This window comes from Asparagus officinalis, chromosome 8 (genome assembly GCF_001876935.1).
Source record: "Asparagus officinalis chromosome 8, Aspof.V1, whole genome shotgun sequence".
Lineage (NCBI taxonomy): Eukaryota > Viridiplantae > Streptophyta > Magnoliopsida > Asparagales > Asparagaceae > Asparagus > Asparagus officinalis.
Genome location: NC_033801.1, coordinates 92,176,986 through 92,193,910, shown reverse-complemented (window position 1 = coordinate 92,193,910; position 16,925 = coordinate 92,176,986). Strand labels below are relative to the sequence as shown.

The window sequence follows — 16,925 nt, the reverse complement described above, 5'->3', positions numbered from 1 at the left end:
AGAGGGTATCCCCTCCTTCTCCTTTGTCCATTCTGACCTCCCAAAAGTGGAGGAGCTCTTTTCCAATGCATTGGTCATGAAATTCTATGGGGGTCGACCCTCGCTTGAAACTAGCCATAAGGAAATATTGTCTTGGGGCATTGAACACCAGTTCACCATTGGTCCGCTCAATTCCCGAGCCTTTTTGCTTAGATTCCAAGATGATAAAGACCTGCTGAAAGTCCTCTCTCGTCGGTCTTCTACCCTCATAACCTTTCCTTACAGAATCTTCAGGTGGCATAACCTTTATCACATTACGGAAGATTCATGTATGGCTCCCGTTTGGATTTCCCTCCCGGGACCCCCCCTCCAATGTTTTGTCCCGGAGTTCCTCGAAGCCGTGGCTAATGGAATAGGTCGATTCCTATGTCTTGATAAGGCCACGGCCACCCTCGCTCGCCCAAGTGTGGCAAGAATGTGTGTGGAAATTGACCTTAGAAAACCCCCTCCACAATTCATATGGATAGGCCTTTATGAAGGTTTTGAACAACCTGTTGTGTATGAGAGATTGCCAAAATACTGCAATGGATGCCATGTGCAGGGCCATGCTTCTGTAGAATGCTCCAAGCCACAACATGTGGATCACCTTGTTAAACCCTTGATGCATTCATCAAAATTTGGTATCGATTCTCTTCTTACTATTGGTATCACCCCTAAAGCCCCAAAGGCCAAACGAATCTCCCTATGCGCTTGGTCCCCCCCTAAGGCCAACACATTTGCTCTCAATGTGGATGGATCGTGTCGCCAAAACCAAATGGCCATTGGGGGTGTGATCCGGGACCATGAAGGGAAACTCGTATGTGCATTTGCGGGACCCAAAGGTGTTGGTACGAGTTTTCAAGGGGAAATCCATGCCTTAGATGTCGGAGTTGAATTCATAGAGGAGTTGCAATTAAATTCCTCCATTGCATACACTGACTCCAAAAGCCTAGCCATGAGCATAGGTAAAGATTGCCCACTTTGGCAACTCACTCGCCTATGGCGAGACATGAACCACCGTCTTAGAGATATCCCCGTCATTCATTGCGTTCGAGAAGCTAATGTTGTTGCGGATGCTCTCTCAAAGCTGGGTCACGAATTCTCCCACATACGTTATTTCTTTACAGATCAAGAGTTACCAATTCAGATCCAAAAACTATTATGGCTTGACAAGATGGGCCACCAATTCTGCAGGGTTCGGTAATGTATACGGGGTATGAATGTTTTTGTTGTATATGTATATTTCTAGAGTTTGCTATCTATCTCTGCTGTTTGTAGATACAATCACTTGATTCTTGGTCCATATTTGCAGCAGGGTGCCATTTCCAGGTTGGACATATGCCCGAGTGAGGATGGCGTGCTGCTGGCCGATTTTCTGCAGCAGCGTACCAGCTGTATTGCTGCAATTCTGGGTGCGTGTGGGCTGTTTGCTGCTGGCCTTTTCTGCAGCAGGGGTTCGGTCATTATGGCGCAATTATGGGCGCATGGGTGGCTCGATTCACTGCGTTTCTGGGGGCTTTGGTGGCTGGAATGAGCTGGGGATGTGCGGCAGCTGGAGGCGGGCTGTTTCTGGCCGAAAAACTGCAGCAATGTTGCTGCCCATGTGCTGCATTTCTGGGCATGTATGCGGGGTGCTCTGCTGCTGGTTTCGTGTCATGTTATGTTCAGAGGACGTTTGTGGACTTGGGAGTGTTTTAAGAGGAATGAAGAGGCGGATGAAGGCCCCATGAAAGCAACAAAGCATTGGCTCAGCTCACATGGCGGCATGGAATTCAGGCTCGATGACACAATCATATACGCATCATTTGTAGAAGGAAGCTACATTGAGTTGAACACCTTTGTGTGTGTTGTTTTGTTCAGGATCTCCATGTGTATAGCTCATAGTTATTTTGTTTTGTTCAGGAATGTCTTTTGTGATAATTTTGTGCGATGTAACCTTTTGTACAGTGAGGAATGTCTCACTAGCTCATGTACTTTGCTCCCATACATATGGGAGTCATCATGTAATTTTCTAGCTATTAACGAAGTTTTTATTTTGTTAAAAAAAAGAGATTCCCACCCAAACTAATTAGTGGTAGCCAAATGCCTGTCATCTTGACCTGGGGGATTTATAATCCCTTTTCCATTGGCCCCTCACCTCCCGCGCCTTTCTCGACCTGGGGAATTGACCTGGGGAATTGATAATCCCTTTTCCATTGGCCCCCTCACCTCCCGCGCCTTTCTGCTCAGGTTTCAGGATGAAAATAGCCTCTTGAAAGTTCTTATGAGGCCCTCCACCTCCCTCGTTACTTTCCCATATAAAATTTTCAGGTGGCACAACCTATGCCGCATCAAAGAAGATTCTTTGCCAGTTTGGGTATCATTGCCGAAACTCCCTCTACAATGCTTTATTCAGGAATTCCTGGAAACCGTGGCAAACAAAATCGGTCGTTTCCTGTGCCTTGACAAAGCCACAGAAACCCTTGCTCGCCCTACCGCAGCGAGAATGTGTGTGGAGCTCGATCTTAGGAACCCCTGAGAATGTGTGTGGAGCTTGATATTAGGCAACCGCCGCCTCAGTTCATTTGGGTGGGTTTGTTTGAAGGCTTTAAACAGCCGATCATTTACGATAAGTTGCCCAAATATTGTAACCACTGCCACATTTAGGGCCACACAACTGTAAATTGCTCCAAGTTTACTTTGGACAACCCCCAAAATCAGCCAGCAGGTCGAACTTCAGCTATGCAGAATAGCACACCATCTGTTTGACATAATGCCAAAGAACAGATTTCAGCTGATTCTCAAGGAAAGAACCTCCTCGGACTCGATGTTTCCACCACTTAGGCCACTTCCTCAATAGCTCCAATTCATCCACCATCGACAGGTCACACACCATCTACTTCAGCCCCTTTTTCCTCTCACTCCGGAGCAGCACCTCCCCCTCCTTCAGAACCATCTTTTCCGCCAGTCCCAAACTCCAACGCAAACCCCCCAACATCATCCAGCGCATTCGCTACCTCCAGCAAGCCATATGCAGTCAATTGCCCAGAACCTCCATCAGGTTCATTCCAATTTGTTAAACAAATCAGCCACCTTCACCATTCCATCCTGCTCCAACAGGAAGCACAATGGCAAATTTGTGACGTTCCAATTGCCAGCGCCCCAAATTCCTCCTCCACAAGAAGCCAACTAGGCCTATTAGGATGCACTTAATAGACAATTGGAAATTTTAGAGCAGTCCCGTCCTCATGAAGTGACCAAGCAGCCCCCTGCCCAGTCAGAGGAACAACCCATTCTAGAGGGTCCCTCCCACAACACTAACTCCGAACAAGCTCATCTAGAGCTTCTTCAAACCAACTCTGAATCAGGCTCTTCAATAGCTGCAAAGTTACAACTGAACTCCCCGCATGCTTTTATCCAGGACCCTCAGAACCCTGATGACACTGCTCAATCCAATTTCTATGATTCTGAAGGGGAGAAGCCTCAATCCGAACCTTCCCCTCTCCAAGGCCACAAAATGGATGATTTGCTCTTCCAGAAGCCACAGTCTTCCAAGATGAACAAGAGGCATCCTGACCAACCCCTCAAAGTCCGGGCACTTTTAGTTTCTGCCGTCAACTAATTGCAGAACACAAACCTCTTTTGTTCATTATGATCGAGCCGATTGTCTCCACAAAATTCATCAGAAAGTTCTATTTCTTTTGTGAATCATCAAATTGGATAGCCAATGAAGAGTTAGGGGGTAAAATATGGATTATGTGGCGACCGGGTATTCAAGTGAACCCTATACGCATAGATGTCTAGTGCATCACCATATCTATCACCTTTGATAATCACCACTTCACTCTATCTGCGGTGTTTAGCAAGCACACCGTCCAACACATAAGAGAGTTATGAGATCATCTTAGGTTTATCTTCTCCCTTCGGAGAGGTCCTTGGTTGTGGGGTGGTGACTTCAACGGCCGGCCCGCGGCCCGGCCGCCCCATCTCTTCCATTAATGATCGTGTAGGGGGACCCCTCCCCAACCACTTTCCATGGAAGAATTTAATGCATGCATCAAACGCGCAAATGCCCCTATCCTAACCCCGTGCCACAATTCACATGGTGCAACAACATGGAAGGAAGATTACGCACTGACAAAATATGGATAGAACTTTCTAATCACCGTAGCTCTTCTCCTTGCCTCGGGAGAGGGGGGGGGGGGGGCTATCATCGAAAGCTCTTAATCACTAATTTTCAAATCACTCCCCAATCATACTTACTTGGAACAACCAGTCCTATGACGGCTACAGACTATGGTGATACCAACGTATGTGGTCTCGCCACGAATCCTTCAAATCTCTTGTCCTCCAACACTAGCAACAGCCTCACACACTTTCCCCTTTGCATGATATCAGCCTCAAACTTAAAACCATCCACTCATCACTCAAACACTGGAACCTATTCACCTTCGGCAACACTAAAAATTAAGCATCAAGACTCAAGAATTAATCATTGATTTGAGGCTTGAGGCATGAGTTTACCTGTGATCAAAGAACTGGATCTTGAAGAAAATTACAAGGAGAGCTCGAAGCACCGGAGAGAAGCTTTGGTTCCTATCAACAAAGAAGAGGAGGAGAGCTGAGTCATCCAAAGATGAAACCCATGTACCCAAATTAGGGATCCAATCATCTTTAAATCTAAATCAAAATTCAAGAACGGATTACAGTAGAGTTAGAGGTTAGGGAGTATGGTTCTTACCAAGAATAAGGAGGCAACAACCTTCGAGAAGAGTGATCACTATAAAGGCTTCAAACCCAAACGATCAAAACCCCAACCTTCGAAATCTGTAGATTCGGTAGATTTTAAGGAGAGAGAAGGAAAGAAAACCAAGAGTTTGAAGCAAGGGGAAGGCGCGGTTCTTAGCTGGGATCAAGAGGATGAGAACTCACGAAATGCTCGGACTCAAATTAAAGAAATCTGAAACCCTAGCTTGTCTCGGTGAAGATGTTGAGGAGATTGAAGGGTTTAAAAGGAAGTGAAAAAGAAGAGGAGTAAGGATTCTTACGGTGGAAGAATTCCTAACTTGGATAAGAAGACCCGAATAAGAAGGAAGAAAAAAAATCAGAGTTTAGGATTTAACCCCACACACCGACCCTATACGAGTCACCTCGAGATGAACCACACACTTGCGAGTAACCTCAACATGACTCGCACATGTGCTGGTCACATTGACATGACTTGCACATAGGGTTGGTCTAGGGATTGTTTTTGTGGAAATTTTTTTGCCAGTTTTCACCCGATTCGACATATTCGAGGCCTATATTTACACTCCGACAAGTATACGAGTATAAACTGCTTCTCCTTGAACTTTCAATGGGTATATAAGGTTAAATTGATTCCCGAAACTCCAAGGAGTATATGAGTATAAACTGATTCTCTGCGCTCCAACGCCTTAAGAGCTTAAACTCTGTAGACTCCAGTTAACATATGAGTATAAACTGTGTTAACGCCGGTCAACGCGTTGCGATGAAAGTCAACACATGTCAATGTGTTAAAATGAGAGTCAACGCGTTGCAATGAAAGTCAACGCCGTTTAATGCATTGCAATGATAGTCAACTCTAATCAACACGTCGATATTTTCGCCAAAATAAGGCTCAGTTACATTCACAACGCAATGAGGGTCGACGCCGGTCAACGCGTCGATGATTTTGTCGAAATAAGGCAAAGAATGAAATTTTAGGTCAAAGGATAATTATCCCGATGAAGATTATTAGTTCAATGTTGATTCAACGACACGAGCTATATTTAGAAACCAAGGCTCCGGTTTCAGTTCAAGATTTCGACAACGGTCAGATGATAAACACAGCACCGGAAGAATTTTAGCTATTCAACAAAATACTGAATAGATTGGAAGCTGAAGAAGTAAATGAATTGAAGATTGGGCGTATCATATCCAAAGTATCCTAGCTGTCTCTTTAAAAGATTAAGGCTGAAACACTTTAGAGGGGGTATTTGTAGGCATCAAAAATTGCCTATAGGTTACCACACACAGCTCGAGATGAAGCGAAGAAGACAAACATCAACATCTAAGTCAGATGAGATTATCTAATACTGTAAAGAAGCAAACAAGCGCACGAAGCGAGTCGGTGAAGTGTACAAATCAGCGAGACGCGTGAAACTATGAAACGGCGGAACAAGATCAAAACAGGGCTTCGCCACTTACGAGTCACATCAAAGTGACCTGCTGGTGTGCGAGTCACATTGAGGTGACTCACACATGGTGAGTCACGTGCGAGTCACATTGAAGTGACTTGTACAATGCCGAGTCACATTGAAGTGACTCGCACAGTGCCGAATCACCTCGAGGTGACTCACACACTCAGATGCCCAAAATGCTTATTTCGATGATTTTCTCGGGATTTGATCATTCCACTGCCTCCCTAACTGCCTTAGGATCATCCTAAATGTGTTTAAGCCATTATTAACTAAAGATAAGATCAAATCATGAATTTTTATCCAAAAAACACAGCATCTGAAGTCTATAAATACACTCCTAGGGCCCCTATACAGGGGATAGGAAATTAGAGCTTTGAGGTGAGGTGCTGTCGAATTGGAGAGTAGACTCATGAATTTCAGAGGGAGGCTATCAGATCTTAGTGAACTTCAGCATAAAGAGGAAGCTTTTTTGAGAGATCTGAGGCTGTTTCTATCGTTCCTTAAGATCAGACTTTGTTTTGATCTTGAGAAGAGCACTTATCTCACCTTGTTGAGATATTTACTTTAGTTTTTGTTTCTTTTGTGAAACAAGATCAACCGAATTTGGTTCTTGGTGGTCCACGGATCAACCAAATTTGTAGCATGTTTAATATCATGTCTACAATCATTCCCTAAAGTTTTACATTTTTTGGAATTTATTTGATATTTTTAAACAGGGTTTTAAAATCAGAAAATCATCTTTCAAACCTGTTTTCTCATATGTCAGTTTACGATCGACCGCCACGGTCGACCGCGCCTTTGTTTTTAACCTGCGAAACCAACAACAACTTTCACGGTCGACCGCTATGGTTGACCGTCAGTTCGAAAATTCCCACGGTCGATTGTCACGGTCGACCGTCTAAGTTTCTAGAATTTTCTGAGCCTCGAAAGTGGCTCGCGGTCGACCGCGAGATTTTCCGCGAGATTTTCACGGTCGACCGCCGTTCACTCCAACGGTCATTTTATACAGAATTTGATTTCCGATTCTCTTTGTTTTTTGGTCATTTCTGTTGGGCTTTTGGCTGAGGTTTTGGGAGGCTATAAATATCCCATTGATCCTAGTTCTCATAGCAATCAAAGAAGTTTTTAAACAAGAGTTTAACAAGGGTTTAAGTTTGTTTAGTATTTTTTTAAAAGAGTTTTGTTTGTGAAGAAGTTTTACACAAGTGGAGGAGATCATCTACATTCCTTGGGCTTCATTTTAATCCATCTCTCCATCTTGTCTTTTCATAGAAGAATTTCTAAACTCTATACTAGCTTTGTATTAATTTTTTGTTGTTTATCATTTTCATTAAGCTAGTATTTACAATTGAGTTTAGTTAATTTGATTTCACTCATTGCTTACACACACCCACTTGAGCTTATTGTATTTTTATACATAGTATATTTGGGTTGGTGAGAGTTATAACTATTGAGTGTGAGCTTTTATTGTGTTCTCATCCATATTAGAGAACAACCATTTATTGTATTTGTGCTAATTGTGAGATTCACTTTGTAATATACTTGTACACCGAGAGAAGTGTGTAGCGAGAGTCGGGGATCGTCCCAAGAAGAGTGGTATTGGTTGACGAACCTAGGGAGAGGTTGTATCCGAGCACTTGAGGGAGACACATATAGGTCCAACACTTAAGAGGGTGTAGAGTGGGATTGTAAGAGTGGTGATTATAAAGTTTTCGGTTAACTAGAAAACCGAGTGTGAGGTGTAAACATTATTCAGGTAAATGTAGAAAACCCGGTTATGATAGTGGAGATCTCCTCGAGGTGAGGAGTGGAGACGTAGGTCAAGTGGTTAGACCGAACTCCGTAATCATATCGTTTTGTTTGTGATTACATTAGCATTTTTATTCTTGTATTCATATCTTATATTGCCTTTGTGTATTGCACTTCATATTGCCCTATCACTTTGGTAGATTTTTTATTTCACCATTGTGTTAGTTTTTATATCATTGCATATAATTCATAGTATATCTCATTGCTAGGATATACCCCTTAGTTCATATTGCTCATCCTAGCTCATATATATTATTGTATTTTATACTTGCTAGGATAACTTATTAATTAATTTTAATTGGTATAAAATCAGATTAGATTAGTATAAGATCCTAATCACCCCCCCCCCTCTAGGGTCTAACAAACAAAAGATGTAAAAGTGATGCTATCACTCTACAGGAAGCTTGCGATAACGGATTTGCTTCTCCAGCTTAGAGAGCTTCTCTTCATAAGCTCGTGCAAGTTCTACCTTCAAATCAGCTCTTATGGAGTCTTCAGTAGTAGTTAGAGCCTTTGTGACCTCTGTTTCTATTTTTGCCAGCTTGTCCTCATGAGGCTTCATTTTATCAAGCATTTTAGCACAAGCGCTCCTTACACCGGTCAAGTCAACTTCCATGATGGCTCGAGCGTTTTTGGCTGTTCGCGATGAAAATTGCCTTTATTGAATTCATTGTCATCTTAAATAATAACTTTTTGAGTTATAAAGATCCGGTCTTTTTTAGATCCGGTTACAAAGAAATTAAAGAAAATAAAAAAAATTACAACTTTCTCCTTTAGAACATATCGCGAGCTCCTGTTTTGCGGTCGCTCGCTTGTGTGGGTTCTTTGCCGACGCCGGGGTTAATCCGTGGACCACCGCGCGATCTAGATCCGGTCGGATCTACACGATTCGACGGGTATTATTTCGCAAAGGAAATAATAGCCGAGGGTACTATTTCGCCAAGGAAATAGTAGCCTTTAGTTCTCGGGATCAAAGGTCAAGCTTTGATCCGGAGTGTGATCTCGTGTAGATCTCAGATCTGATCTTTACCTCTCTCGAACTCCTGCTTTTGTGACGTGGATGCTCGCTGAGAACCAGATCTGAATCTTTAAATCCTCAAGTCTTCAAAACTCCAAGCTCGATCTTCAATTCGGCAGAGTTTCGGCTCTCAAAGTTCCAACCTTTTCAAATGAACCACCCTTGGCCTATTTATAGGCACCCAGATCTGTGCCTAGGCACAGATTCGGGCTGAGGTGGCTAGGCCACAAGTGGCCGACCACCCCTGGGTGGCTCGGCTCATGCCGAGCCACCTCAGGGTGGCTCGGCCTTGGCGGAGCCACCCTGAAGTGGCTCGGTTTCGGCCGAGCCCCTCAGGGTGTTTGGGTTCCGTCGTTGTTCCCGTTTTGTCCGTGATTTGGTTGTGCGGTTGATTTGTCTGGACTCGATTTGTTGACCTGATTTGGCAGTAAATCCGAATCCTGATTTGGCAGTAAATCCACTTCTGAGCTCGAGTCCGAAACCGATCTTGATTCGGTCGTGATTCATCCGAGTCCGCTCTTGTTTGGATGACTCGTTGACTCCCCGAACCGTTGGCTTGATTCCGCACGCGAATGGATGTATTCCGTTGCTTGCGTGCGATTCGTCAACCTCGTCGCCTCGTTGGTTCGTCGGTTTGTGCCGAGCTATGCTAAGGGACCTATAAGCAATTTTATACGCCTATAGATACTCCCTCCAAAGTATTTCAGCCTCGTTCTTTTATAGAAGAGTCTAAAATACTTTGGATATGATTGTCCCAACCTTCAATCGGTGTAACGGGACCTTGGAATGGCTTCCGTTTTTGATTCATTCAATCCTCCAGGCTATTCGGTGCTTTGTCGAATGTCTGTAAGAGTTCCGGTGCTGCATTTATTGTTTGACCGTCGGAATTTTAAACTTGAAGTCGATTCCTGATTTTCTAATCTTTAGCTGACCATCGATTGTTGGCGTTTAGTCTTTATTTGCGACGCGTTGTCCGGCGTAGTGTTGTTGAGTTATCCTTAAGAATATTTATAAAAAATATTCTCTAGGAACTTCTCAACCAAAAATAGGGAATAGTTTATACTCATATACCTTATTGGAGTAATTTCTGTGCCCAAATGAACTGAACCGGCTTGATAATGAGCCAAAAAAGGCAGTAATTAGGCTCAAAAATCTTCTGATCTTTCCGGACATGTGGGAGAGGCAAGAATAAACCAAGGACTGAACCCTCGGTCGATTTGAAGTTGTTTCGATGCTCGATTCAGCTTCAATTTGAATTCTGGTTCAAACCAGGTCTGGTCCGGTTCAACTTGGTCTGGTCCGGTTCAACTAGGCTTGGTTCAACATTATAAAAGAGGGTTTTTCCCCTCATTAGGGCCGGCCCCCCTCTCTCCCTTTTTTTTACTTTTCTCTTCCCTCGAGCATCCTTTCTCCCTCAAAACTTCATAGTTGCATTAGATCTAGTCTTCCTTTGGATCTTTGACTGAGAAATCCCTCAAAACTTCCATATTTAGAATTTCTCTCAGGCCCCTCGAGCGCGTGGTCTGAGCCTCTTTCAAGATCTGATTTTTATTGGATCCACGAGTTTTTCCTCAGGTAAATCCTCAACCATTTTAGCATTTTTATGCTTAATTCAATTTATGAATTTGTGGGGTCGCATGCGAGGGTTAGGATTAAGATTTGGCGCTTCGAGCTCGCCTTTCAGGGGGGGAATTGCAAAAAAGAGGAACTTTTTCCTGGATCTGATCCTTTAATTTATTTTGCAGGTCTCCATGTCTCGTATTACGAGAGGTCAATCCTCTACCGCGTCGGCTAATGGCGCGCCTCCCTCTTATGCTGGTGAGCTATTTTTGAAATTTTACAAATTAGTCTATTTTTTCTTGGAAATTTGCAAATTGGTCATTTTTATCCCCATTTTGTTCTCCTTGGTGAGGCAATCGGGAAGAGCCTTGATTCTCCTTGGCGAGGATCGACGCTTTAAAGATATGTTTTGCTTGGTCAAAACCATATCTCAGAATCAATAAAGGGGGCGTTTTGACGCTGCATTGTGCCTTATAAGGCAGTGATATATAGTCGATGTACCCTATCTTATAAGTGCATAATGTGGCCAAATCGTCTCACCCTTTATAAGGCAGTGACTCTATCTTACCCATTCGTAGGATGAGTTCAACTTCCTTTTATGATTGAGACTAACAACTGTTTAAATTTTTGCTTCCAGTGGAATATCCTTCTGGGGCGTTCTCATCTCACGCAGTGTACGGGCGCCGTGGCGAGTATTATTCGTCACTCCTCGGTTTGCTTCGGGCATGTCGACAGAGGTTGCCCAAGTGGTGAAGGAAGGTGGATATCGAGTTTTTCGCCAGTTGATTACAGATGCGCCCCTCGTGAAGGATGCCAGTTCGATTCAGCCTCTCAAGAAGACCGACTTTTTATTTGGCGATTCTGCCAGAGATCCGGATGCCGTGTTTATTGATGCTGAGCAGTGGCTTCATAAGACTGGCAGTGGTTTCATATATTTACCGAAGATTCCTCGGCATCGTTCGTTGACTGAGCTCAGGCGTCAGGCTGTGACACAAGAGATGTCGTGGCGCTTGACGGAGGAGCATGAGAGCGTTCACTGCGGATACATCACTCATTAGGCAGCTCCTGGTTCGAGCAGGAGTCATATCACTGGATTGCATCCTAGAATATTGGGGTTGGATGCACCACCACGCAATGAGCTTCTTGCCTCTGCTTCTACTTTGAAGAATCGCCTCACTGCTTTAGGACGGGAGATGCCTGCGACACGCCACAGATTTTATGGTTGGGTCCATTCTTTGGACAAGCGACACGCCACAGATTTTATGGTTGGGTCCATTCTTTGGACAAGCTTTGGTGGACTCGCATGATGAAGTATGTCTTGAGCTGATGGAGCGAGGAGTTACACGCTTGTGGTCTGTATGCAGCCGTTCGTGCCACTATGTATGGTTTGCCTGTTAGCACGAAGCATTTCTTTGCTTTGTGCGAGCTCTACAACCCGGATTCGAACACTTTTCTAACACGACAAGGGGAGTTAGGCTTGGCCCTCCATGAGATGCATAGGATTTCTGGTTTGCCCATGGGACAAATGCTATATTAGGAATATTTTCCCTCCAACCAAGAATTGAGTCAGCTGAAGGATCGCATGCCCGACCGCTATGAGACTTTATGGGACCTCACATGCCACTATCATATCGCTTTGGCGCAGTCTGAACCTTTAGCGAAGCGGGCTAAATCCCATGTGAGCCAGAAACAATTTGCGTCTTATTTGTTCAGGAATCTGGAGAGCAATTCTGACGAGGCCATTTGTGAGCTGGCACCACTCACTCCTTCAGGGGTTAATAGCCTACTGAAGAAGGTTGATGCTCATTCCTACACCATTAGCAGTCCCGAGGGTGGTTTTCATACAGGGACCAAGTTCAAATCATTCTTGTGGCATGCGACTGCGCCGATTCGACCGATGACCCTTCTCGCCGGTTACCTCGCTATTTGGTTAAAGAAATGCGTGGTCCCATATCAGTCTAGTGATATCTTTCCATTGGAGGTGCTCTACCCAGCGGTTTAGCTTCCCTACAAAAAGGAACTTTCGCTTCTTCCGGTGATGGTGGCTAACATTCATCGAGGGCTTCGACAGATTTCTAGTGCTTTTACACGAAAGGAAAGTGAATCGCCGGCTCAGATTCCTACTCCTTCATCGTTCTGATATGATGTCAGTACCGTATGCCACAGACCCCTCCGCTCCCCTTCTACAGTTGTTTGAGAATGGCAAGTGGGAGGGGCGAGGATTCCCTGAGGTCAGACAGCAGCTACAGGTCCACAAGTGTTGGGCGTTTTCCACTTGTTTTCCGCAGTTCTCTGGCCGATACGGCGAGTGTCTGATTGATGAGGAAAAGCCGAGGGGGTATCGAACTCATTTAGACGTCGGCTGCTTTAACTGGCTAGTGAACATCAGGCCGGGTTATCTGACTTTCCGGGTGAGGAATCAGTGTTTCATAGATCCATACCTACCCTGCCGATTCGCTCGCCAGTTTGGCTATGATCAGCTTTATGTCGGGAATCCACGTCACCAGCTTCGGACTCACGGCGGTTTGGTGGATGGTCTTCGTGCATGGTTGTGGACCGTGACGGGCTGTACTGGTGCTAAGTTCAGTCTCCCGAGTTCTGAGCGGCAGTTGAACCTCACCTTCCTAAGCTGCAAGTGGTTGTTAGCAGCCAATAAAACCATTCCTGTGAAGCCGATTGCAGAGCTAGAGGCTGAGGAGGCTTCTCAGGCTGATTCCCGTATGATTTGGGAAAATGCTCGATCACAAAGGGCACAGCACAAGACCCGTCGGATTGACGAAGAGGGAAAGAAGATCTTTCATTCTGCTGATGAAGCTTCAGGCGGAGATCTTGAAGATCACGAGGACTATTCTGAACGAGGTCAGTTTCTTACTCTTTCCAGAATTATTAAGCCTGACAATGGTTTGATGTTTCAGGGACCACAGCTGACCAGGATGAAGAGTTCCGTCCTTCTCCCCAGGCGAGACCTTCGATTGTTGCCCCTGCCGCTAGGCGGAAGAGATTAGCCCACAAGCCGCGTGTAGTTTCACGAGCATCGGATATGGATTTGGCCGGTGATGATCCTGCTAGTGATGGAGGTAACATCTACCCTATAGACTAGCTTCTTGATCATTCAGAACTTTGACTCACGCTTTTCCATTTCTATATAGGAGAGCGTGGGGAGAGCGAGATGAGTCCTGATCCTATTTTTCACGATTCTACATCTTCTGGCGAGCCCGACTCACCGTACCAGGTAGACAGGCCTGCAGAAGCTGGTGACATTAGGGAGACCGTCGATGTAGGACCCGGTTCGATGAATCCAGGTACATCTACCATTAACAATACACAAAGGAGTTGAATGATTTGGAATTTGTGCATTCCCTAATTGTCTCTATACTTCTTGCTCTTTTAGATAATTCGCAGGAGGCAAACGTGGATCTTGGGAATAGAGAGGCTGACGCACCCATAAGAGGTAACTCATTTCTATTGGTCGTAGTCTCTTTATTCTCCTTTCGTACTTATATTCTCTTGTGTCAGATTTCTCGACTGATGATTTTGACGAGGAAGGCTTGCTTGTGGACACCCCTATGCTCCACTTCATGTATGGTTCTCCTCAAATTGATGACCAGTTGCCTGGAGATGTATTTCCTGAGTCTACGCTCCCTAAGAATCCCGAGGATGGTTTTTCTGAAGGTACGTATCTCTTCTCAAGTTAATTATAGGACCAGTCAATTTTTGACTAATGCAACTATAATATGATGCATCTGAGAATTCTATTTTGTATTTGACAGGAGCTTTTGTCGAGACTAATCCTGTTGAGACGGCTGTGGGACCAACTACACCAGTTGATACACCCCCAGCCGTTACACCTCCACCACCCCCAGTGATTCAATGGGAATAAGGTATAACTTGAGAAACTAAGGAATGTCATTCATTTCTTCATCAAGGCTTTTGACGGATTTCTTCTTTTTGTGTAGGGCTTTCTTCTCGGCTTCACGTCCTTGTGAAGGAGTTGTTATCAGACAGCGACCCAGAGAAGATTGTCATCTGTATAGAGATCCGTTCCTTCTTCTCCTTTGTGAATGCTATGATTGACAAGCTCTTCCACGGCGGACTTTCCCTTCACCAGTTCAAGCCATTCCTTGATCTTAAGATAAATTCAATAAGGGATGCAGGGTACCCAGATCTGGCGAAGTCTATTGTTGATGATCTTGACTGCCTAGAGCGTGAGCTTCAGATGTTTCATGAGCTTCGAGATGCAGGTGCCTCTTCATTCATCGCTGCCGAGTTGGATACTCGCTTACAAACATGGCGCGATACTAGGTTTCTTGCTGAGTTCGACATTCAGGTGCAGCGGGATCGAGTGGACCGAGTTGAGGCCCACCTTGCTGCTAGATCATCTTCACTCACCGAGCTTGACTCTTCTATTACCTCTTGTGAGACCCAGATAGACCAGCTCCGAAGAGAGCTCCGTGAGAAAGAGGAGACTTTGAGTATTCTTCAGATGACGAAGATATAGGATCAGCAAGCCCACACTGCTTTATCTGAGGAGTTGAAATCTTTGAAGCAGAAGTTGTCCGAGACGGAGGAGGTTGCTGTGAAGACTTTAGCCACCACCGAGGAGTCCATCAGAGTTGAGCTGAGGCAAGCTTATGATGAGAAGTTGTCTAAGCTTAATCAGCAGATTTTTGGCCATGTTTTTGATGTATGATTCCATTTGTTGAATGTCTTGACTTTTGATTCTTTTAGTGGAACTGGTTTTTTTTATCTTTATTATGATTCCTCATTCCGTTTGAAATGATTGACCATAATATTTTTAGGATTTTTGGCAAACCCTCAGCCCTCAACGGGTTTGATTAGCCTTTACCGACTACCGTTTGAGTCGGGCTAGCATGCAGATTGTCTAAATCCGTTCCGCATGTCACGTTGTGCTAAGAGAGTGAATTCTCTGAGACTTTCGTGCTATGACATTGAATACATAGACTTTACCATTTGTTACGGGAATAGGCTACCCGGCGACACGTGTTAGGTGTTGACTTTAGGATTTTTGGCTAACCCCCAGCCTTTAACGGGTTTGATTAGCCTTTACCGATTACTGTTTGAGTCAGGCTAGCATGCGGATTGTCTAAATCCATTCCGCATGTGACATTGTGCTAAAGGAATGAACTCCCTTAGACTTGATGCTACAATTTCGAATATGTAGACTTCGCCATTGTTATGGGAATAGGCTACCCAGCAACGTGTTTTAGACGCTGACTTATCCCTACTTGGGCTTCGGGATAAAATTTCCCAGAATCAAACTCTGGTGTCTTTTTCTTCGGAGAAAGACTAAACCGGCGACGCGTGTTAGGCGTCGGCATATCCTTTCTTAGGATTCAGAATGAAATTTCCCATGCGTGCAAGGCATAGATTCTGGTGTTATTAATAACAACCTGTCACAACATTGAATATGTGATGGGAATAGGCTTCCCAGCAGCGTGTTTTAGACGCTGACTTATCCTTACTTGGGCTTCGGGATAAAATTCCCCAGAATCAAACTCTGGTGTCTTTTTCTTCGGAGAAAGACTAAACCGGCGACGCGTGTTAGGCGTCGGCATATCCTTTCTTAGGATTCAGAATGAAATTCTCCATGCGTGCAAGGCATGGATTCTGGTGTTATCAATAACAACCTGTCACAACATTGAATATGTGAACGGGTGTTCTTTTTAACGGTTAAGAACTAACCGGCAGCGCGGGTTAAGCGCAGACTTATCCTTGCTTAGGTTTCAGGATAGAATACCCCAGAATTGAACTCTGGTGTCTTTTTCTACAGAAAAAGACTAATCCGGCAGCGCGTGTTAGGCGCAGACTTATCCCTGCTTAGGATTCAGGATAAACTTCCTAGGATGAATCCTACATTGACAATTTTGGAAAAGATTGGTGTGGGAAAGGAAGAATTTTATATTCTATTTCTCGGTCTTCTTTTAGGGTGAAGGCAAACCCGGAAAACAAGGAAGGAAGAATTTTATATTCTATTCCCTGATTCTGGAAAGGAAGAATTTTATATTCTATTTCTAGTAAAAAAGAAACTAGAAGTGGGATCTCCACTCCGAGAATCTGGAAAATCTCGATAAACTTGCCTTTTATAGGATTGGTTATCTAAACTGAAAAAAGAGTTCTTCGTTTATCGAAGTGAAACTTCAACTTTGGTTATAGCCATGAGAGGGCTTACCCAAGGAGAAGAAGAAGGGAGTTCTTTCGTTTATCGAAAGGGGACTCCGAAATGAAAGTGGACCTCTTGTTCATGGAAGAGTCAGGAGGGCCAGAAAGACATTTTTGGTGGACCCACTGTCAATTTAAATTGATCAGTGAGGGATTTTGGT

The 16,925-nt window shown here is 44.4% G+C and overlaps 1 protein-coding gene and 1 long non-coding RNA gene across 2 annotated transcripts in view; one reads left to right on the top strand and one right to left on the bottom strand.

Moving 5' to 3' along the window:
* Window positions 1–2,066, top strand: part of LOC109821524 — a 6,117-nt gene extending 4,051 nt beyond the window's left edge. Inside the window, exons 6-7 of the mRNA XM_020387707.1 lie at window positions 3–1,232; window positions 1,331–2,066. Of these exons, the coding sequence (XP_020243296.1) occupies window positions 3–1,222 (1,220 nt within the window). The 3' untranslated portion in view covers window positions 1,223–1,232; window positions 1,331–2,066. The remainder of the gene's footprint in view (window positions 1–2; window positions 1,233–1,330) is intronic.
* Window positions 4,261–4,822, bottom strand: LOC109851517. Its single transcript, XR_002249868.1, has 3 exons — window positions 4,739–4,822; window positions 4,522–4,593; window positions 4,261–4,438 (listed from the first exon to the last, which is right to left on the bottom strand). It is a non-coding gene; the product is annotated as an uncharacterized LOC109851517 (long non-coding RNA).